Below are 23,136 nucleotides of genomic sequence, written 5' to 3' on the forward strand. Positions count from 1 at the left end.
TTTTAGACATCTGCTTCCAGAATCACTTACCTTCAAATCACACAAGCAAATGGTAGGAAAACAGCTGGGAGAACCCTCAGCGCTCACTGCCCTAAAGGCCCCGGTGCAGCCCCCCAGCCCCCTCTGCTCACACACGGGATGACCCAGCTCCCTCAGCTTCAGCACCAGTCTGCATCCGTAAGCAGCCTCTTACAACCGCTGGACCACTTCCGTATCAAAAGGTCTCATTACTTTATATTTTACTTCTTGTTTTGGTCAAAGATAATCTGCTTATCTGGACAATGAATCATATTCATCAAGTCTAGTATCTTAATGACTTTCATCTCTTAACGACAAGCAAGATCATTATTAAAAGGAGGAAGTGCAGTGAAATGTACAGTAGCCCCACTTACCCACAGGGGATGTGGGCCAGGTACCTTCAGTGCAGAAGCCTGAGAGCACGGATAGCACTGAGTCCTGTACATATTATGTTTTTCCTATACCTAGATACCTTTTCACTGAAAGGAAGCACTTTACGGCTTCACTTTGGCACATCCAAATTTTGTGCTTGGGGGCCATTATTAAGTAACATAAGGTTCCTCGAACACAAGCACTGTGACACCATGACAGTGGATCTGATAACCAAGCCAGCTGCGAAGTGAGTGATGAGTGAAGAGTGTATACAGCGAGGGCACTTTGGACAAAGGGATGATTCATGTCCCGGGCAGGATGGACAACTGGAGAGTTCATCACACTACTCTGAACAGCTCACAATTTAAAACTCATGAATTGCTTATTTCTGGGATTTTCCTTTTCATATGTTTGGACTGCGGGGTCACTGAAAGCCCAGAGGGCGAAACCACAGCTAAAGGGGGAACCACTACAATCTAATTCCAAAATTTCCTTGGGAGTGACAGCAAGGCTGAACCACCTGTATGGTCTCCCTTTGAGAGAATGTCCAAACTTCCTGACCAAAATCCTCATTATTTTATGGCCAGGCAACTCTCTACACCCTAAGACCCATGTTCTTTCCATTATACCACCCAGGGTACATAAACTTAGCTACTTTTAAAATAATATTTACTGCTTCAAGTGACAGCATGGAAACAGGAAATGAACAAAATCTAAACTCTCAAAGTTCATGTCTTATTTTGATACTGACATGACCCTGGGCAAGCCATTGCCTGGCTTCTCTGAGCCTTGGTTTCCTCTCCAGGCTAACCCCTGCCTCCTGGAGATGTCCTCAGGAGTGAACGAGTCTGCCTCCATAAAACACCTCGACGTCAGTACAGGGAGAGCTCAGCTAGTGTCCAAGTGTTCAGGTTACTTGGCCACTCACTAAAAATACATGCAGAGTGAGGTTATGAACTTTAATGATTACATGGGACTCGTTCATACATAACACCCAGGCAGAGACTCTGGCTGTGCACAAAGTGTGGGGAGAGAGAGAGAAACAAAACTAAACCCACTTTTAGAAGGTTAAAGCCTGTATTTGCAGGTTGTTTCTCAGAAGTTCTAGACATCACGCTAAAAATGACCATACAAGCATAGTTAATACAGTTGGTGAGATCATTAGGTCTCCCGAAAGAGTGTGAACTCTGAGAAAGTAAACGGATGTTTACATACATATATACACACATTTACAGAGATATATGTAAGAGTATCTTGCTTTCTCTGGAAGGTAGTATGCTTACATCTGATGCGATTTCACTTCAAAGCTAAGATAGGTTACAGTCATCAGGCCTGTTCAGCACAAAAGATGGCAAACCAACCTTGGAGCTTCTGATTCTCCTTCTCCATTCGGAGCAGCAGTATCTGCTGTAGGATGGCCTTTCGCCACAGTTCTCGAAGCTCCCAAGACGTCCTTTTCTTCTCCTCTGGCACAGGGCCAAAGGGCCCATCTTCACAAACTGCTTCCAAAGGAGATCTCGGGGGAAGCTCTCCCAGCTCGGAATAATCTGAGAGGGAAAAGGACATTTCTGAATGGTCATCTTTCAACAAAAATTTGTATTTAACCACTGTGCCAAATCAGAAAACTCTACTCATTCGGATACTGCATAATGGTATCACCCAATCCGATGAATGGTGTTTTAACACGCACTGTGACAAACTACATTTGAGCAATGAACATGTAACAACATGTCAAATAGTCCACAAAAGATGTAGCAGCTGAGGAAGTAGTCAAATATACCTACTTATTAAGGTGCAACATACCTTCTTCTAAGTTAATGACTACATTAATAAAAACAATAATAGCAAACATTTACCCAGTACTATGTACAAGACCATTCTGAGGGCTTTTGTGTGTAATAATTTATTTAACACTCAACCACCATATGACATAGGTACTATAACTATTCAGTTTTAAAGAAAGCAAAGTGAAGCACAGGGAATTTAAGTAACTTGACAACGTCACACGGCTGGGAAGTAGCGCGGCCAGGACTACAACCCGGTCTCACTTGTATATGCCTTTTAGCCACCTGTTACATGGCTAGGTATTCTGAAATAAGAGTAACAGTGACCATTAACAGATCCTCTACCGAGTCCTGGGCACCGTACCAGGTGTTTCACGTACAGTGACTTGTTCGATCCCGAGGAGGACAACTCCAGAAGGCAGGGGTTAGCCTGAACAGGAAACTCGGGCTCAGAGACGCCAAGCAACTTGCCCAGGGGCACAGAGTGAATAAGCGAGTACGTTGAGATCCCAACCTGCGTCTGCCTGACTCAGAAGCCTATGCTTTCCGCTGGATACCCCCACCATTCAAATGTTTCCTGGGTCTTCCAATGTTTTAATTTCTATTTCTAGTTGAAATCTCTTTACAGCTCATGAACCTGTGCCTTTCTCGGCTGCAGACCCTGTGTGGCTGGCAGTAGGCGTTACCCTCACAAACACTGACAGCACGCACTGCGAGCTGCCCGCCTGCTCGCGGTGAGACTAGTTTTGCAGAACAGCGGAAGTTCCTGTACAAATGGACCCTCCCTGACTCAACTCATCCTTGGGAGCCTCTGTCTGAACTGAAGCTAAATGTAATCACGGGCTTACACGCCATGGAAAGCCCTTCACAGCAACTCGAGTCTCACAGTCCCCACGGTGTACCGTAATGCGCGGTGCAACCCCTGCCAGCCGACGGCCCCAACGCAACCCCATGCTGACGATTAATTTCCAGAACAGTCGTCAGCACTGACTGCTCGTTGTCTTCGTCTGAAGTCGGGTTTGTTTTCCCGCTATGAAATCAAACACAAGCTGCCATCTGCTTAGTTTCCTAAAATAACTTGTCCAGGTCAACACCTCTTAAAATTACTGGAATAAAAAAATTATGCTCAGGGGGAGTACTGTGTAAAGTATGTGACTGTGAAACCACCAGGTTGCATATCTGAAGCTAACATAAAATAATACTGAATGTAAACTGTAATTGAAAAATAAAATGTAAAAATAAAAATAAAATAAAAAATTATGATAACCATTAGGAAACCTTAATGATTGCTGCAGCATTTAAATGCTTATGACCCCATTTCTATACATGCTCATTTCATGATGATCCTATTAAAACAAGTGAATAAATTAACATTCTACTTTCTTTGAGGTAAGAAATGACAGTTCATGTCCATCGAAGGAGGACGCTCACACGCTGATGGTCAACAGAAATGCAGGAAATAAGACTGTGTACTGTGATCTCAATGTCAAAACACTACGGCAGGCAGTACAGTTCAGTGATCACAACGTCAGGCTCTGGAGCCGCGCTCCCTGGGTTTCAGTCAAGAGTCTGCCTTTATCGATTCTGTGACCTTTCGCAAATTAATTTCTCTGTGCCTCTGTTTCCCGGTCTGTCAAGTGGGAGTAACAGCACCTCCCTGACAGTGGTGCAGGAGGGACTGAGTTAATGCACATGACAAACCACTAAAACAGGATCCAACACACAGTAAGAACACAGTAAACTCATCAGTTCTTATAGTCTGCTATCACATGTTCATTGAGGACATAGAAAAAATGCTCAAACATCAAAATTTAGTCAATGAACTGAAGTTCAAAGAAGACTCAACAAAGCAACCTTGACAATGAGGGTTTGTCCAGCACCCAGCACAGCCCCTGGCACCCAGCGGTACTTTTTAAATAACTGTTGGATAAAAGAAGACGCAAATGGATGCTGGGTTTGGACATGCTTGTTGTTCTTTGAATTTCCTGCATTTATTACAATAAACATCTTTATAATCAGAAAAGTAAAGAAAAATAATGCAGAACTGCTCTGATTTATATCAAAGATTAAAAGATGTTCTCCTGTCCTGGCTGGTGTGGCTCAGTGGGTCGAGTGCCGGTCTGTAAACCGAAATGTTGCCAGTTCGATTCCCAGTCAGGGCACATGCCTGGGTTACTAGCCAGGTCCCCAGTTGGGGGCACGTGGCAGGCAGCTGATAATGTTTCTCTCCCTCTCTTTCTCTCTCCTTTCTCCTCTCTCTAAAGAAATAAATAATAAAACCTTAAAAAAAGTTCCTCTGCAAAATACCTGGAAGACAAATTAACCTCTCAAACACCTGTATACATAGGACTAATCAATCATTACTGAATATGATCAACTTCAATCTTGTTGCAAAAGGAATTCAAGTCAGTATTATTCAATCTTATTCTGCAGCTTGAAATCTTGCATTTGAACTCTTTCCTTCTTTTTTTCTTTTACCACATTGGCTGATAAAACTGTGATGGACACTCCATTAAACACTCCATTACGATTCAAGTTCTGCTGTATCTCGTGTTGGAAGTATTTACACTCCCACTGATTCACAACAGTCTTTTTTTTTAAGATTTTATTTATTTATCTTTAGAGGGGAAGGGAAGGAGAGAGGGAGAGAAATATCAATGTATGGTTGCCTCTCGTGCGTCCTCTGCCAGGAACCGGGGACTGGCCTGCAACCCAGGCATGTGCCCTGACTGGGAATCGAACTGTGATTGTGTGGTTCGCAGGCCTGCTCTCAATCCACTGAGCTATACCAGCCAGGGCAGTTCACAACAGTCTTGTTTCCAAAAAGCAAGTCCCGGCTGGTGAGGTGGGCACTGGAGCAGTAGTCAGAGTGGCATGTTAACATACTTCCACATGTATGTTATAGCAGCGTGTCAGCAAACATTCGCATGTACACAAGAACTCAGGGACCTGTCGGCCAACAGAACACTAGGTGAAATGAGGCTGAAAATTCTTTCCCATTCATTTTTATTGAGTTAGACAATTTTTTCTGATTTTTAAATTAGTTTACATTCAGTATTATTTTGTATTAGTTTCAAGTGTACAGCATAGTGGTTATACAATCACACATACTTTACAAAGTGTTCCCTGATATTTCCAGTACCCACCGGGCACCACACATGGTTATTACAGTATTACTGACTACATTCCCTATGCTGTACTCTACATCCCTGGGACTACTTCGTGATTACTAACTTGTACTTTTTAACAGCTTCACCTTTTTCCCCCAGTCCCCCAACATCCCTCCCTCAGGCAACCATCAATCTGTGCTGTGTATCTGTGAGTCTATCTCCATTTTGTTTGTTCTTTGGATTGACCGTGTAAGTGAAATCACATGGCACTCTTTCCCATCCTTAGGCCCTATTAACAAAACAAGGGCTCATCATACCTAGTTTCCTTCCTCTGTTTACCACAGCCTTTCTCCTCCTGGGTGTCCTGAAAATTCCCACTTCATTACTTTCAAATGGGGCATGAGGAACAGAACAGGTGTGACTCAGGCCAGGCCGATGGGACATGTCTGGGGGTTTAGGCCGTTTGCTTCATTTCTTCTCTCCAGCTCGGTTGCTGGCGAGGGCTACAGTGTATGCAAGCTTACGAAGCTCCGGCTTCTGCTAGTTTCTTGTCCAGCGAAATCAGATCTGTCAAGAGCGCAAGCACTGTTTGGTGCTGATGGCTGTGAGGTTTAAGGCACAAACTGCCTCCCTAATGTCCTCCACTTTCGTGTTCTTTTTCTTATTCTCAATCACAATTCAAGTTTGTTGAGCTTCTACCACGTGGTAAGTCCTTGACACAAATAAGCTTGGCCGATTCTCCCTTCCACCTCAGGAAAAAGGTGATGATATTCTCATTTCACAGCCAAACAAGTAAGGTACAGTGAGGTTTTTTGCTTTGCTTTTTTAACTTGGCCAAGGTCACACAGTTAGTAAGAGTCAGAGTCGCAGTCAAGGTGTATTTTTCTCCGGAGTGAAAACTGTGTGTCCAGGGCTTTTCTAACTCCTAGGCGCCCGAGCATCACGTGGGAATCCTGCTAAAGGGCAGAGCCTGACTCGCAGGTCTGGGGGCAACTGGAGAGTCTGCACTGCTCCTGAGCCCCCCGATGCTACCGCCGCTGGCTCCCCGAACACACTGGGAACTGTGGGGCTTACTCTGCATTTTCACTTTTCATTCTCGCTTGTGACCCTATGTGCTTACTACCACCTCAGCACTTCATTTCCTTCCTCTGTTACCAGTGGGACACAGTTCAAAGCCGTTGTTGTCAGCTGCCTGAATTTAGGCCTTCACAGGGCCAGAGCTTGTCGGGGCCTTGGTCAGGGTGCCAAGGCCAAGTGCAGAACACAAAGAAGGATTATGAGTACTCGTGGTCATTTCACTTCTGAATTAACAAAATAAAAGTGAATCCACTGAAGAGGTCAGCAGGGTTTCTCAGCCTCCACACTATTGCCATTTTGGGCTTCACCACCCTTCGTCCTGGGTGGGGTGGGGGCAGCTCTGAGCACTGTGGAATGTTTAGCAGCATCCCTGGGCACTGCCCACAGAGGACTGCAGTATCTGCTCACCCCAGGAGCGACAATCAGAAATGCCTGGTCATTGCTAAATGTCCCCCGGGAAGAAGTGGGGACCAGCTCACCCCCAACAAGAACCTGATTCAGAATTTTTAAAACCCGTCACTTATTGTCCTCTAAACCCTGTAAATGGGGAAAAATATATCTCTTTCATCTAAATTCATTTTATGCGGCATCAATTACTGAAGTTATAGTTTAAAATGAGCAAATATTTCAAAGATATATTATCTTTTGTTCATATTAAGAGTAGCCTAGTAACAAAGTAGTTTAGTAATCTATAAAAGGGGAACAGTTAAATATCTGTGTGTTCTAAATTTGGCCTGGCTAATTCAACCCAAGAGGCCGTTTTCTTACTCATGCAGATAGATGCAGACCTGGCCTAAGGCTGCAGCTCTGTTATCGGCCCTCTTTTGTGTGTGAGTGTGCACACCTGTGTGCACTGATGTGTGAGCTCACGTTTGTAAGCAGCTGAGTGGACTGGAAGGATGAGGATAACGAAAATGCTGGACAACTGTCAGCTGCGAACCTTGTTCTGCTAATAAATATGCACGTCATTGCAACTCAGATAATTCCTAAGCCACTGACACCAGCTTTCATTGAGTCCCTTTGTTGTGCCCGGGACAGGATGTACTAGGTGGTCTAAGAGGCTGCTCTGATTTTTCTGCTATTTTCCAGAACAACACTGGGGGCCCGGCTTCTTTCCCTGACTTATATCCTTGTGGAGAGACTGCTGCACGCAGACAGGCTGCCGAGCAAGAGCACACTTGGTGGAGGCAGGGAAGGGGCTGCTGCACGCCCCAGCCAGCGGGGTCGGTCCCTGTCCGTACACACACGCACCTTCTTGGGTTCCAGTCCCTCGGTTCACATAGTGAGAGACAACATTCACCTCTGACTCCACCAGCTATGGAGACCACAGGCACTGAGACATATCTATAAAGTCTGCAAAGCCACAAAACCAAAGGGCTACAATAACATGTCAGTCTAGGGCTGGATTTTACTATTCTGACATCTCCTGTAATGACAGGATGTAGAATGCTTAAATTATGTAGGCTTTCAGAAACAACAGTCTTCGATGGGTCCTAAGAATTTTAAAACCAGCCATAACTCAGGGGCCCTACGAGACAACTGCCTCCATTTAAATCATCGTGGTGACATTCTAAATAGAGTCATAAATGTGATCTATGCTGGCGTGTCAATATTTTAGATGCCAAACTGTTCCCCAACAGCTCCGTGCGGCCGCGTCCTCTCTCCTCACACACAAGTGCGTGGGGCAGAGCACCACCTTGCGCTGTTGGTACGAACACAGCCTGGGCTGCGACAGGGCCGCGGAGTTAGGAGCATGCAGCCAGCCTCATACAAGGCCAGCTCCTGGCTCTGGAAAGTATCGGGTATGGGCTCCTCCCTTGTATTTTCACAGGACGCCGATGCTGAGTTTTGGGCTGTGGGTGCAGACACGACAGTGAATTGCACAGTGAGTGCCCCGCAAGAGACAGGAGCTCCAGGGAGAAGAGGGAGAGACAGACCCCTGTTCTCCAGTATTCTGGCTTTTTCTGTTACCCCGCAATAGAGCAGTTTGTACCTCTCTCAGTCCCTCTTGAAAATTCTCATCTCCCGTGCCAAAAGAAAAAGAAATGTTTAAATTCCAGTTATTCCTAAACCTCTGTTTTAACAACACGAATACTTTTGGAGATGAGAATGGAAACTGAGCGTGATTCTCTGGAGGAAAGTTAACGGCAACAGGGGCTGACAGCTGCAGCGCCCGCTGTTAACCACAGCTGAGGAAAATGTCTTTAAAAACCAGAGGAAAGTGAGCGTGTAGATTTCAGGAAGGAACTGGCAGTCCTCTGCGATGCCGTCGCACTGCCTACGAAGCGTGAATAGCGTTACCCCCACTGCAGAAGAACAGAGAAGCCAGGAGAGCAGGGTTGCCGTTCCCTACCCAAGCTGTGCCTGGAAAGCCAGGTACACGGGGAAGAGTCACAGACAAGCGAATTCATTAACCCAAGCTGCTCTGGACGCACAGTACAACCCTACCAGGACTTCTTTAGACGGTTTGTGGAAAGTGATGAAAGAACTTCCTAATTTCTCTACACTTGTAGTGTTTGATGGTCTAGCTATAAGGAAACATTTTTTTAAAGTAACATTTGTTTGGTAAAAAGGAGTATTTTTAAGTGTTTGGCACCTGCTGCTGGAAGTGCAGATATGAGCATGACAATAGTCCCTTCAGATTTCAATAGGGCGATGTTCACTGCGGTGTCATGTACAACAGCCAAGACAGGGAAGCAACCTAAGCACGGACGGATGGACGGATGGACGGATGGACGGATGGACGGATGGATGAGGAAGATGCCAGACACACATACAACGCAACACTGCTCACCATGCAGAGGTGAAATACCACCATTTATGAAAACGAGGATGATCTTGAGTGCATTAAGTGAAATAAGTGAGACGGAAGAGGACCACAACCATGTAATTTCACTCACATGTGGGGTATAAAACATAAAGCAACAAGCGAACAGACAACACAAACAACATTGTAGACAGAGACAACAGTGTGACGGCTGCCTGAGTTGGATGGGGGTGGAGGGGCAGTGAAATGGGTACAGGGGGTGAAACACACGGCCTCGGAAGGAGACTAGGTGCCGGGTGTGGAACACGCAATAGAGCACACAGATCACAAATTACAATCTTGTGCAGCTCAAAACCATATATTATTAAGCAATGTTGCCCCAGTATATTTAATAATTTAAAATTTTCAATAGGGTGGTTGAAGGAAGCACATGACTGTTCGTATTCTAAAAGTTCAGCAAAGAAAATGGATTTCTCCTATTTATCAGGTTGAGAGCATGGGCCCTGGAGCCAGATGTCTGGGGTCAAATACTAGCTCCTCCTCCAACCTAGCTGCTTAACCTCAAACAGGTGGTTTGACCACTTTCCACCTGTTCCCACACCTGCAAAATTTAAATAATAGTGCCTGTCTCACAGGATTACCTGGGCATGAAGTAGGTAAACTTGTGGAAAAACCACGCCCGGCACTAGAAGCATTCCACACAATGTCGTTACTTTTCTCATTATCAGCCTCAGGTTGTTGGAAGTGGCGGTGGTTGAGAAAGAACGAGGAAAATTCAGACAGGTGGACGTGATGGGGGGGACATCGCAGGCACGTGCAGCAGCACAGACAAGGTGTGCAGGTGACTACCAACCGCTCACTTAATGACCCACCTTGGCTACTGACCAGCTGTTGTGCCTGTGGCAAGAGAAGACGAGAGTGGCTGAGCCTAGAGTGGCTGTAGCCTGGCACTGCCTGCGACTGGATGAATGGGAGGGGAGGTTATGGGATGGGGGCAGGCACACACTTAAAAAACAAGTGACCAGGGCATGCAGAAACTAGAAACGGAAGACCCCCGCAGACCCTATTTCCACACCCTCCCAAGTCAGTGGGCTGAGTTTCCAAGGCTCTATAAAGATGACTGGAGTCCAGGAAGCTCAGAGTTGGGGTTGTGATGACAGAAGAAAGGGGGCGTGGTGATGACAGAAGAAAGGGGGTGTGGCAGTGGCAGTCTGGGGGCTCCGGTGGCAGCAGCCCCTGCTGGCTTTCTCCCTCTGGGTGGAACTGGGAGGCACAGTCACAAAACACCAAGAGCTTTTTGTTTCCCCAGTGGAAGAGACACAGAGGCCACATAAGCTTGAAAAGAACCAAGAAAATGCTCTAGATGAATGAATTTTTATTTAACACACTGGATAAAACTAGCCTTTGAAATAATTGGCATTTGTTTTTGCATCTGCAAGGAAAATGATATTGAACTTTTTGAGAAGGCTGAAGGTCAGGCCTCTTGTTTCCTGTTTAAAAACAATAAAACTATAAAGAGGAACAAATATTCAGCCTCAGTTGGAACGGAAAGCACGGATCTTTGCCATGGTGTGCACGCTCCTGTTACATCACTTACATAACGCTTAAGTTCAGATGGCGGGCCTCGCCGTTTCATGAAGCACCTCGGGTGGGAAAGCACCACCTCCATCAAGGCCCTAGGTCCATGCTGGCAGGCTGTGCGCATGCCGGGTGTGTCTGGGGACTTCCCTCCAGCACCCACTGCCTGACAATGACCTCAGCCCTGCCTCGCTCACTTACCTTCCTTCTGGATGGTGGGGGAAATGGTCAGCACTCACAGGAACGCAGGAACGCAGGAACGCAGGAACGGAGAAACAGGGGTCTGAAAGGGCACTACAAGATGTCTCTGCTCAACCCTGCCTCCCTTCCCACTGAAAAAACTGAGGCTTGAGGAGGTACAAAATCCCATTTTTTGAGTACTTACTATGTGCCAGGCAGTGTGCTGCATGAACACCCACACACTGTCCTTACAACCACCCTACATGGGAGGGCTGTTTTGATCCCTCCGTGGCCAGACCTAGACACAGGGCTAACTAAGTGGGGAAGCCAGGAGCAGAAGACCCCAGGCTGGCGCCTGCCAGTGCCTCTAGGTGATGGGAATGCACGCAAAGAGGGCAAGGAAGATGCACCTAATTACACCAGAACTGCTACCCACTAACCAGGAAATAAGCCCCTGACCTCTCTGTGCTTCAGTTTCTGCATCAATGGCAGCATCTACCTCCCACAGCTTTGTTGCATGGATTAAATGAAAAATCCTTGAGCCCTGGCTGGTGTAGCTCAGTGGACTGAGCATGACCCTGCAAACCAAAGGGTTGCCTGTTGGATTCCCAGTCAGGGCACATGCTGGGTTGTGGGCCAGATCCCCAGCAGGGGAAGCGTGAGAGGCAGCCACACACTGATGTTTCTTTCCCTCTCTTTCTCCTTCCCTTCTTAAAAAAAATAACAACATTTTTAAAAGAAAAAACACTCCTTGAGAACACTTAAAACAACTTGGCTGGTGATAAATGCTGAGTTTCTAAATATTATCATCATTATTTTATTCTAAACCTGCAACAGTATCCACTGGGTAGACATCTCCACAAGCAGACTAGGGCTGTAATTAAAAAGAAAAATGGGGAAGATGGACATCTATTCTACAAAGAAAATGGCACTGTTGTCCCCGGGGCTCCCTCCAACAATAGGAGGCCCCTGGTCACAGTGTCCAGGACCCATGGTCATGAGAGGCATAAAAACATTGGAGAGGCCAGCCACTCTCACAATGGTTGGAATGTCCTTTTGGCCTTTGTCTGGCTGACTCCCTTCCTCCCCCTTTAAAGCTCAGCTCCAAGGTCAGGCCTCTGGGCAGGTTCCTCCTGCCTCCCTCCCTGCCAGATCCTGCAGCATCTCCTTCATGCTCCTCCAGCCCCACGGCAAAACCTCAGCTGAGCCCCCGCGGTTCTGAGAAAGGCACCGAGGGGCTGCCAATCACTGCCCAGAGCACAGATAAACGTGCAAGAGGAGCTCAGAAAAGCAGGCCATCAAGGCAGCCTGGAGCCTCTTGGAAAAGACAAAACAGAAGGGAGAGAAGAAAGAGGCTCAGTCCAGACAGAGGGACAAGGAAATACACGCACAGAAGTAGAAAGAAACATGCCCTGGCTGGTGTAGCTCGGTGGATTGAGTGTGGACTGCGAACCACAGGGTTGACAGTTCAATTCCCAGTCAGGGCACATGCCTCTGGCTCCCTCCCTCTAAACACAAATACATAAAATCTTTAAAAAAAACAGTAGTAGAAAGAAACTAGCAAGGCCCTCATGTGGGACACGATTCCAGGCCCAAGAAACTGCAGCTGAGCCCTTTTCAACAGTTTTAGTCTTACATTATGCAAAACTTAAACCTTTGCATGGACCTATATAAAAATACCTGACATTTATATATATATAACTGTATCACTTTACATACAGAATGCTTTATTAAAAGCACATTAAAAATAAAAGGTTAAGCACCCTTCCAAGCAATCATTTAATTCATCCCAAGAATAGTGATGAAATGAAACCAATTGTCCCCAAGGAGACAGCTGAGCGAGCCATCATGACAGGTCAGCATGAGAAAGGCAGCAAGGCCCACAGGGGCCACCACAGAAGTGACGAGCCTAACCTGCCCCTTCCGTGCAGCAGGGGGAGGGACAGCGATGGAGGGAACGGTGAAGCGCCAGGTCCTGAAGCATGACCAGGACTTACAACGGCCAGAGAGAGAAGGTCACTCCTCGTGAAGTGCAGGAATGAAAACACGTCACGGTGGATTCAGACGTTTCAAGCCGTCCCATGTGACCCTGGGAAGGCGTGTGTGTTGGGGTGGGAGGGGAGGAGCGCTCATAGGTGGTAAGAAATGAGTCAGGTCGCACAGTGAAGGGCGTCCTGCTCGAGCGAGGCCACCACCCTGCCCCGAGCTCCAGAGAGGAGGTGAAACCGTGACTAGCCATGAGGTTCTGTTTCCGACAGCCGTGAGCATGAACCGCCTGGGGGTTGCCCACTTAGCCCTTTGGTCTCATCCACGTGGAATTTTTACATGGGGTCAGACCAGCCAGCGTCCATCACGGACACTGCTCTCTCTCCAGGACCACAGCTGCTGGTCGACCCCACCCTGCCTGGACCTCGCCGTGGGTATGAGGACAAGCTGTCTCCCTGACACGGCTTCCCGCGACAGAACACAGGGTCACCGTGAGCAGGCCCCAGGCCACGAGTGTAGTCTACGGGAGTTCTCTGGTCCAGCAGCATCTGGGTCCCTGCTCACTTGTTAAGACTGCAAATTCTGGCCCCGCCTCAGACCTGCTCTTGGACCACAGACTCTGGGGTGGAACCAGCACCCCGGGTTTTGACAACTAGAATTCCAGCGCCCACGGAGGTCTGCCAAGTTCCTGGTCATTGGCATTCTTTCACTTTCCTTTAGACTACAGGTTTATCTCAACTGGCGGTTTCACACTACAGGACACTAGGGAACAGGGGTACCTTCTAAATCAATGATTTCAAATTAATTAAACACTGACTGCATTCATTATGGATAACCTGACCATTAAATAAAAATTTAAAACATTATCTTTCCTTTGAAACACCAGCCAAACCTAATTTCTATGTTTGTCAAAGGCAACTGTTTGAACAAAAATTAGTACTGTTTTCTTGGGAAATGCATTCAGAAAGTGGCCCCTCCCTGCTGGCCCCCATCAACTACCCCCAATGATATACTGATGATCAGCTTTCCTGCCAGAAAACTTCCCAGTGTGAACACACAGAGTCAGAAACATAGACCGATAAGTCACCCGACACAAACAGGAAAATATACTACTGAAAGCGAAGATCGTGATTTCTCATCTGCAGAAAAGCAGCGTATTTATGCAGCACAGCTCCCGGCACCGCCTCCATGCAGGACAGCCCCACCATAGTGCCTGGGAGGAAGGCGCGCTGGCTCTCAGCAGGCCTTCTGTGCCTCACTTTCTACGGAGGCAGCTGAAAAGATGTCCAGAGAGGAAATCAGTGTCCTCGCCCTCATGTCCCTGGGTGTTCTGTGGGTGTCCCTGCCCACAGCCCAGGGTGTTCTGAGGGTCAGGAGAGACCTGATAAGAGCAAAGCGGCTGCATTATTCAACGAGAGCTTTCAAACTGGATCCCCAGGAGCTCTGTTGGCAAAGTCCATGCAGGAGGCCGGGGAGTGGTAGGGAATGGAGCTGCCTGGGTGGGCCTGGGCTGCCACAACAACACAGCACGGGCCGAGGGGCTTATGTTACAGAAATCTATTTCTCACGGGTCTGGAGGCTGGAAGGACAAAATCAGGGAGGCGGCATATAGCCCAGTTCTTGGTGAAGGCCCTCTTCCTGATTTGCCTCCTCTAGTGGTATCCTCCCCTGGGGAGTGGGGTGGGGGGGCAGGGAGAGGGGGGGCAGAGAGAGGGGGGGCAGGGAGGGAGGGAGAGGGGAAAGGGAGGGAGGGAGAGAGCAAGCCAGCGAGCTAGTGGGAGAGCAGGCTTTCTCGTCTCCTCTTCTGACTTTAGTGAGGCACTAATCCCATCTTGGGGGCTCCACCCACAAGATTTCACCTAAACCTAATAGCCTCCCAAAGGCCCCACCTCCAAAGCCAACACACCCGGTACTAGGGCTTCAATGTCTGAACTGGGAGGGGGACATTCAGTCCGCAGCAGGAGCAGATGTGGGTCTAACCCCCTCTACTCCATCGCCACACAGGAGGCCTGTGTTTCCCTTCTACAGGCCACTGTGAACGTTCCAAAGAATTCCATGGGCAGCCAAGAAAAAGGAGAATTTTGAAAGCACAGGTAAGAGGTTTTATTATAACTGAAAGGAATAGGATGGTGAGTTGAGGGGCTAACGAAACTCAGATTTTTTTTGCAGGGACAGGGGAGACCTGGAGGCCGGAAAGAGGGATGTGCTTGAGCAAAGGTCCTGAGGTACTCTCAATCCGAGCCACCCTTCCTTTTGCATTCATGGCACCTGTGTCATTCCCGTGGCAACCACCCTGTACAGCCAGGCGGCATCTTTGGTGTACCAGGGCCTGCGGGGAGCCTCAGCAGTGGACTGTCCCTGGTCTAACATGCCACCCCTCTTTCTTACCTTCCTGGTCAGAGCAGGACAGCTGCCTATCCTGCCACAGGAAGTGGGCTCAGAGTGCTAGCCAGACCCACTGGTCCCAGCACACCAGCGGGGGCAGGCACGCCGCACACAGTGCGCTCCCGAGTCCCCAGGTGGCCACATGGTGCAGTGCCCGTACCCAACTCACGAGCCCACCTTCCAGCTGAAATCACCTGCGCTCCCGTTAGGTGGTAGAAGGAACAGACACAGGGCCACAACCCCGCAGCCTGAATATGTGAGGCAAACACAGGCCTCCAACATAAAATCAGGTAAAATGCACCGAAGGCAAGAAAGCATTAGGGTTTGTGAAAGAGCCGAGAGTCAAGGTATAGTTTCTGCCAGATATTTATAATATAGATGGGTAGATACGTGTATTTAGTTTGTACGTAAATAACACTTATGAAACTTGGAGTGGAGAAGGACCATTTTATTCTCATAAAGTTGTACCCCCTAAGTGATTAAGGGTTATGCCACAAAATAGCAATGTGTCAATATAAGACAATAACAGAAACCCTCTGGGGGATCTGAAAGGCCCTTCCCCTCTGCCTGCAGCTGCAGCTTTCCAATTCAGAGCCTTGAGCCTCACTATACCCAAACCCTGCATTTCCCATCCTTCTCCTCCATTGGTGTTTATTCACAGGCTCCCCCATTACACTTGCAGCCCCTTTACCTAGCATGAAATCGGCTTTGCACCCAATTCCTAGCCCAGTGCTTTGTGTACCACGGTGCCCTCAGAATATCTCTGTGTTAAATAACACAAAATACACCCCCCTCTTCATGTCCTGGGCAGGGGCTGGACCTTGTATGCAAATTTTGGACTTCTACTAAAAACAGTACTAGTGTTCCCTGATGCTGTGATGACAAAGACCGAGTTAGAGAAAGGGCCACCACGAGGGACAGGGGGACGGCTGCTGTGGCCATGGAGGTCTGCAAGGGGAAGCCGAGTGTCAGCAGGACTTATGGCATGAGAGGTGCTGGGGGAGGAGAAATATTTTCTTTGCCCTTCTCTGGAGTTTTCCATGAACAAACACAAATGAACCTTCCATCCCCTGTTCTGGGCGTTTGTCACCATTGCATTATGTCATCTCCTCAATCCATAATCACCCTTTTAAAATGTCACTGTGGGGTGAGGGTCTGGAGCACCTGAGGCACACCCACGCAGGAACAAGTCCAGAGAGAAGTGGGTCACCTTGCCCCACAGAAAGGGGTCAGGCAGGGTGGGCACACTTAGGACTCATCTCTGGAGAGGAGCACCTGAAGCTATTCGACTAGAAATAAACCAAAATGAGAGGCTCACATCACAGTCCTGTAATTCCCAGGGGAGAGCCGGGGAGCCCTTCGGTGGGAACTCCTGGAAAAGTAGACACAGGAAGCAGATGTCGTCAAGGGCTCAGGGAGGGGAGCTCTGGGGACGGTAAGAAAGCAATGAATGACCGAGGTGAAAATCAGGGGAAGAGAGGGAGGAACAGTCCCACAGGCACGCACAGGTGATCAGCAGGGGCACCGAGCAAACCTTGGCAGAGCGGGGAGGGGGTGTGGGGGGGGGGTTGCTGGCACGAAGTCCTGCAGCGAGGACTCGAGGACTCGGACTTCGCACTGACAAGGGACCAAGGGACAGACCGCCACAGCCCTGGCTGGTTGTGAGCCACGCTGCCTCCCTCCAGTGGCTCACGCATCTGTGACTGAAAATCGAACCCCACCCACCCCATTACACAATGCTTATCTGGATACGATCTAAGGCCCAAATCCACGCTAGGAAGCCCATGACTTACAACTTAGGAAATGCATACTTTTGTTCTTTGCTGGGGAGCGGGGGTGGGGAAGTCCACAGTATGAAGCAAGAAGTTTAAAATAGTGAGCCCAGCTCTTCCCCCAGGCGGACAACGCGCTTGTTGGGTTACATGTGGAAATGAGACCTTTCAACCTGGAAAACCCCAGCCTCCCTCCCTTCCTCAGAAGCACCCACATCCTGAAGGAAATCAGCTGGGAGAGGAGCATTCTTCTCGGGGACCCAAGAGTGTTCTCGACGGCGGGGAAACGCGGGCCTTGTGTGTGGGCTTCGACGTCTTTAGCTAGAACGTGGAAACCAACCATACAGTCACTGAGGCGGCTTCCTCCCCACAAAATCAGTACACGGACCTTCCTCTAAAACCTCAAAACACTTCAAACACTTAACTTTAATCTGCTCTGGACAGTGAGCACATCCAGTTCAAAAACTGCTTTTGTGATGAGTAAGTTTCTGAAACATCACCACACTTTATTGCACCCCAAAAGCTCACTAAAGAGGCAATGCTTCCTTTCGAGGCCTCCACGACCATGACTGGAGACAGGGTGTCAAGCACACCGCGCCCCACTCCAGAATCAGGACGAAGTGAGAGATGTCTTGTGCATACAGGAAAAACACGGAGGGGAGAAAATGACTGCTCTGTTTCAAAAACGAAGTTTTGTAATTTGGTAAAGAGGCACGTATCTGCCACTTCGAGGTGGGTGGCGCGACAGAGAAAACCAAGAACTGAACATTCGGTGCAGAGTGGTGCCTTCAATGCCGAGGAAGGTCGGCACCCGGGGAAACGGACCCTCCAGAGCCTGCCTGACTGTGCGCTCAGTCACCAGGACCCACCTCGCTGTACTTGTCAACTTCTAGGACATCTTGAAGGTGGTACATCGTCTACACTTTTGCCGGGATGACTTTAAAGAGCAAAACATCTATGACTGATTTCTTTACAATGATCCCTGGCCTTTTGTCTCTGCCCACGAAGACAGTTTGAAACGAGACTGGCCCCTCCCCCCGTCTGCATCAGCCAGCACGTTTGGCCACAGACTCTCCACCACGGAACTCAGAGCCCAGGCTGCTGGGGGAGGGGAGGGCCTGTGGCACCGGGTGTGCACGGGGGTAGAGCAGGAGCGGCCAGCTGCCGCCTGAGGACCCAGGATTTCTGTGGCTGTGACTTCGGCGATGCCATGCACTTTGCCAGAAAGCTGAAGCCACTGTGCAAACCACCAGCACGCTGCCCAGGAGGCCCAGCGAGGTTCTTTTTGGCAACATGAGTGTCCAAATGCCACAGTCCTTGATTGTCCAAGAACCTCCTTTGGCTTGTCCTGAAAGTCCACTGATGTTAAAAAAGCAGGTGGGGCAAGTTGGAATTAAGAATTGCTGCCATTTGTGGGGGGAACTGAGAAGCCAGCTATTTTTTAACTTCCTTCCAACCCTATTAGGAGCAGGCTGCCTGTACTCTCTTATGAAGCACTAGCCCCCATTTCCTGGGTGCTCCCCCACAGTTTCCCCTACATGCCTGCTCACACATCCCTGCCTCTAAAAGGTGGGTGCCATGACTACACCTGTGCGAGAGCTAGGGGTCCTGCGGCAACTGTCTCTGGTCAAAGGGCTCCTCCATGGAGGACCCAGGACTGAAGTCTGGACCGGTCTGATTTAAAAATCCATACTCTTTGAGCCAATAATAAAAAGACCCAAATAACTCATTTAAAAATGGGCAAAGGACTGAAACACACATTTTCAAAGATAATGTACAAATGGTCAAGCATATGAAAAGATGCTCAACATCACCCATGGTCAGGGAGTTGTAAATCAAAACTATAATGAGATACAACTTCACAACCGCTAGGGTGGCCACTACCAAAAAACAGAGAACAACAAGTGTTAGTGAGGATGTGGAGAAACAAACTCCTGGGCACTGCTGGCGGGAGCATGACATGGCACAGTTGCTACGGAAAACAGACGGCAGTTCCTCAAAAAACTAAACCCAGAGTCACCACGTGAGCCAGCAAGTCCACTTCTAGGAACACAGCCGACAGAAGGAGAAGAAGGGCCTCCGACAGCCACATGCACACCCACGCTCACTGCGTCCATGCTCACTGCGTCCGTGCTCACAACAGCCCAAAGCTGCCGGCAACCTAAACATTTATTGACAGAGGAAAGATAAACAGCATGGAGCTGATACCTCAGTGGGATATTCCTCACCTTAAAAAGGAAGGAAAGCCCGTCACACACTACAACCAGGAGGGACTCTGAGGGCACTGTGCTAAGTGAGACAAACCAGTCACTGAACGGCACTCCTGTATGAGTGGACTCATAGGAGGAATCCAAAGTAGTCAAATTCACAGAAACAAAGCAGAATGGAGCCTGCCAGGGTGAGGAGAAAGAGGCGATGGAGACAGAGCGTCAGTTCTGCAAGATTAAAAAGTCCTGCAAGATTAAAAAGTCCTGCAGACCAGCTGCACATCAGTGTGAATATGCTTAACACCATTGAACTACATACTTTAAAATGGTTAAGATTTACCATTTAAATGGTAAGTTTTATGTTATGTTTTAACCACAATTTAAAGTTTTTAAACCCACACTCTTAACCAGGATGCCACACTGACTCCCTAGTCAATCACATATTTCTGGAAGTTTATAACTTGTACACAACCCTCTTCCCCTTGAGTGTCCAGAAGCCATTTGCGGAAGTCGTTGCTGCAACGGGAGTTATCAACTAGCACAGCTTCACTCCGCTTTGCCTCATGACACACCGAGGAAATGAAGGCCCACGGGCTGGAATGCGGCAACTGGAAAAAACTCACAGGGCCCGTTTTTAAAACTCTGGCAACTCAAAGGGTATGCAAGGAAAGAGCCTTGCTGTAAATAAAGATCTGCAATCCCAGGATATCCTCTCAAAGTTCGCACCAATTCAAAAACAAAATCCAAACATCCCCAAGCCTGGTCTCACTGCCATCCAGACACTGTCCCTCCCCAGCTGTGAGGGTTTCCCCGGGCATGCACTTGGCCTTACTCTCATTCGTTGTGCAATGCTGCCTCTCATGGAGGGAGACGGTTACTGCAGCCCGATTTTTAAAAGGAAGGAAGTGAGGTCCAGACCCAAGTCCTGAGAGTGGGCAGCAACACTGGCACCCCCCAGCCCAGGCCGCCCACCGCAGGAATCCCATTGAGGCTGCCCTGGCTTGCTAGGGCAATACGCCTCAGCACAATGCCGATGAAGCCTCACGTGGGCACCGTGTTCTTTGAGCCCCCTCCTCCTTATCTGTGAAGGCAGGAGGTTAGGAATCCCTTTTCCTTGTAATATGAAAAGCTCCAAGTAATACTAGCTACCAACAATATCAAGAAGTTAGTGAGCTCCATAGACTCGGTATAATATCAGGAATGTTCAACAGAAGCACTTAAGCAAACAAAAGACCTTTGACTCAGACAAAAGCCGACACAGAAACACGGGCCAGACTGCGGAGGCAGAGCTGTGCCATCCCAGAAAGAACGGAGTGTCCAAAGGATGACGAGGAAACGATCTCAGACCCACACCAGGGAAGGGGCTGTGACGGGTGGAAGGTGGGACAACCAGGGCCTTGGCAGGGAGGTGGAGTTTTAATGACCCCAAGTGAGCAGAGAACACAAAAGACGAAAGCCCCCTCACCGAGAGGCACCGGGGGCAATGGCCCACGTCATTACACGTGGAAACAGACACCACATGCGTGTGTTTTCATGTCAGTGATGTTGCTTCTTCAGAGACTGTAAAGCAATGCATTATCAGGAACCTTAAAATGACTCAGACCTGAACAGACCATGTTAATTTAGAAACAGAACCTACTGATTGGGAGTAACTTACTGACTACAACTTCAGAAAAGGGGAATCAGAGGGGAAGGAACAGGGTGTCTTACAAGTTCCAGACATACAGAAGGAGTTCCATGGGCTGTTAGATTTATTAACATAACTTTTACAACGAAAAAAGAGTGTCCCAAACTCTCCTATGAAACTATAGACAGACCGAGATGTCACTTCTGCTGGAACCAGAGAGGGTGGACCTCAATGGCGTCGGACACCGCAGCGCTCTGGGACCCTCCTCCCGGCGGGCGAGTGGGCGCTACGCAGCCGCAGGAGGAGGGGCCTGAAGAGGGTGACGTGAGTCCTGGGGGCTCAGAACAAGGAATGACAGCCTTCGAAGGAAGAGGACGGGCCTCCAACTTTCACCTTGATTTCTGTAAATTAAGGCCATCGCTTTCTCAACTTGAATGATCGGCCATGACAAGTTTAATAATTCCATTAAACAAAGGAGAAAAAAATCACCAAGTGATCATCTCTAGTTCAAGCCCACTAGAGAGGAGTTACTTTATAATCAAGCCCATTTCCAATAAATTTGGATTCTTACTCCCATCAAGATTTGACACAGAGATGTGTTTCCATTCTAACCTTCTAAAGACTAATCTATTTTAAATGTTTTTCTTAATTAAAAATTAATTTTTCCTACTATCAAAAAGTCACTATGTTATAAAATTGGAAAAGAGAAAAAGGGAAAAGATTAGCTAACACCACATTTTCTCCCAACTTCCACAGAGAATCAAAATGTTTTCTTTGTATTTTCCCCTTCATGTATATGTTTCCATGTACTTTTTCATAGAATTATCTGAGTAGTCACAAAAAATACCCATATTTGGTTACTATTCCAATCTACCCCCATATCCAACAGAAATGAAGCACCAACTATGAACTAAATAAACCCTGTGCCAAGGTCAAGAACTCTAATAAGACAGTGTCCCCACCTTCACAGAGCTTAAACTGGGTCTTAGAAATGTGCCCCCAGAGCTTGCAGGGGCTGGGAAAGAAAGTGGACGCAGGAGCGTGGGGGCTCCCCCAGGACAGTCGCACACCATGTCTGAGGTCCACGCTGAGCCGGGTGGGGGCTCACCAGTCTTTCCTCCAACAGCCTGCCGTGACCACCTCTGGCTATGAGATGCATGACAACTATTTCACTCTAAGAACCCCAAATTCTTTGCTACGGGGTAAACATATTAATCAGACTTCTCTCCCAGCAGATAATCTTTGTCAGAAGGTCAGTAACTTCTATGCAAGTTCTTCTGGTAATAAGAAATTTACACGCTTGCCTACCAGTGTTACTCACTTTTGGATAACCACTAACTGAAAAAGCTAGTGAGCCCCAGGTATTCTCACTGGCCCTGCCCCCCTCCTCCCCACACCCAGACGATATCCTGGGTGAGTCCCTGCTGCCAGCTCGGTACCATGCTTCTCCTCTCCCTCCCCGGAAGGGCGACCATGAGCTGGGCCCATCAGCTCTCAAAATCTGGAATAAAACCAGGCTGCCAATCTGGCAGCTGATGTCTTTGGAGCTAGGAGGTCTTACTAGTCTTGGGGGCTGGCATGATTCTATACAGGGATGAGCAAGTTGGTAAAGCTGGTATGTGGGATAAGGACACCAAACAAGAACAAAGAAGGATTCCATGGGCCCAAAAGGGAGAGATTTCCTTGGTTCCCAACAACCTCATCGTTTCCAGCTCTCACTTATCTTGATGTCTACAAGCCTCCTTCCGATTAAGCTGTTCGGGTCACTTTGTTTCTTGCAACTAAACAATCACTGATGAAGGCAGCCTTACGCTCAACTGTTTCTTGAACATTCCCCGAGCATCACCCATTTGCACTGGGCATTTGCAGATAACTCAGGAGCTGAAAACAACTTCCTCTCTCAACGCAAGGGAAACTGGCTAAAGAGGCAAGAACGGAACACAACTAGGGAAAAACAAAAGGGTTGGTGCTACTCGGTGAGGTCTGGTTCAATGGGAAGAGAAGTGAAACACGAAGACGACAACCAGGATTCCAGTCCATTCTACCACTGACCGCCTATATGACCTCAGGTAGCTGCCCTCCTCTCCCCGAGTGTCAGCTTCCTCATCTGTAAAATAGGGGGTTTGGAACAGAGGACTTTCAAAGTCCCCATTCGCTTTTAGGAGTCTTTGAGAGCAGTGGCCTAAGCACCCCTGCATATGCAGTAACAGTATCTTTAAGAGCCACGTCGGCTGTAGAAATTCTTGCCTGTGCCCAAAGTTTACCACATCGGT

The 23,136-nt window shown here is 48.2% G+C and overlaps 1 protein-coding gene across 3 annotated transcripts in view; it reads right to left on the reverse strand.

The window, feature by feature from the left end:
* Window positions 1–23,136, reverse strand: part of TBC1D1 (TBC1 domain family member 1) — a 207,603-nt gene that overhangs the window by 39,542 nt on the left and 144,925 nt on the right. For all 3 annotated transcript variants that reach the window (XM_037064349.1, XM_037064350.1, XM_037064351.1), the window contains one exon: window positions 1,752–1,937. In XM_037064349.1, coding sequence (XP_036920244.1) covers window positions 1,752–1,937 — 186 coding nt within the window. The remainder of the gene's footprint in view (window positions 1–1,751; window positions 1,938–23,136) is intronic.

The sequence above is a fragment of the Sturnira hondurensis genome, unplaced genomic scaffold, assembly GCF_014824575.4.
Source record: "Sturnira hondurensis isolate 20B ecotype Veracruz unplaced genomic scaffold, ASM1482457v3 Scaffold0015056, whole genome shotgun sequence".
Taxonomy (NCBI): domain Eukaryota; kingdom Metazoa; phylum Chordata; class Mammalia; order Chiroptera; family Phyllostomidae; genus Sturnira; species Sturnira hondurensis.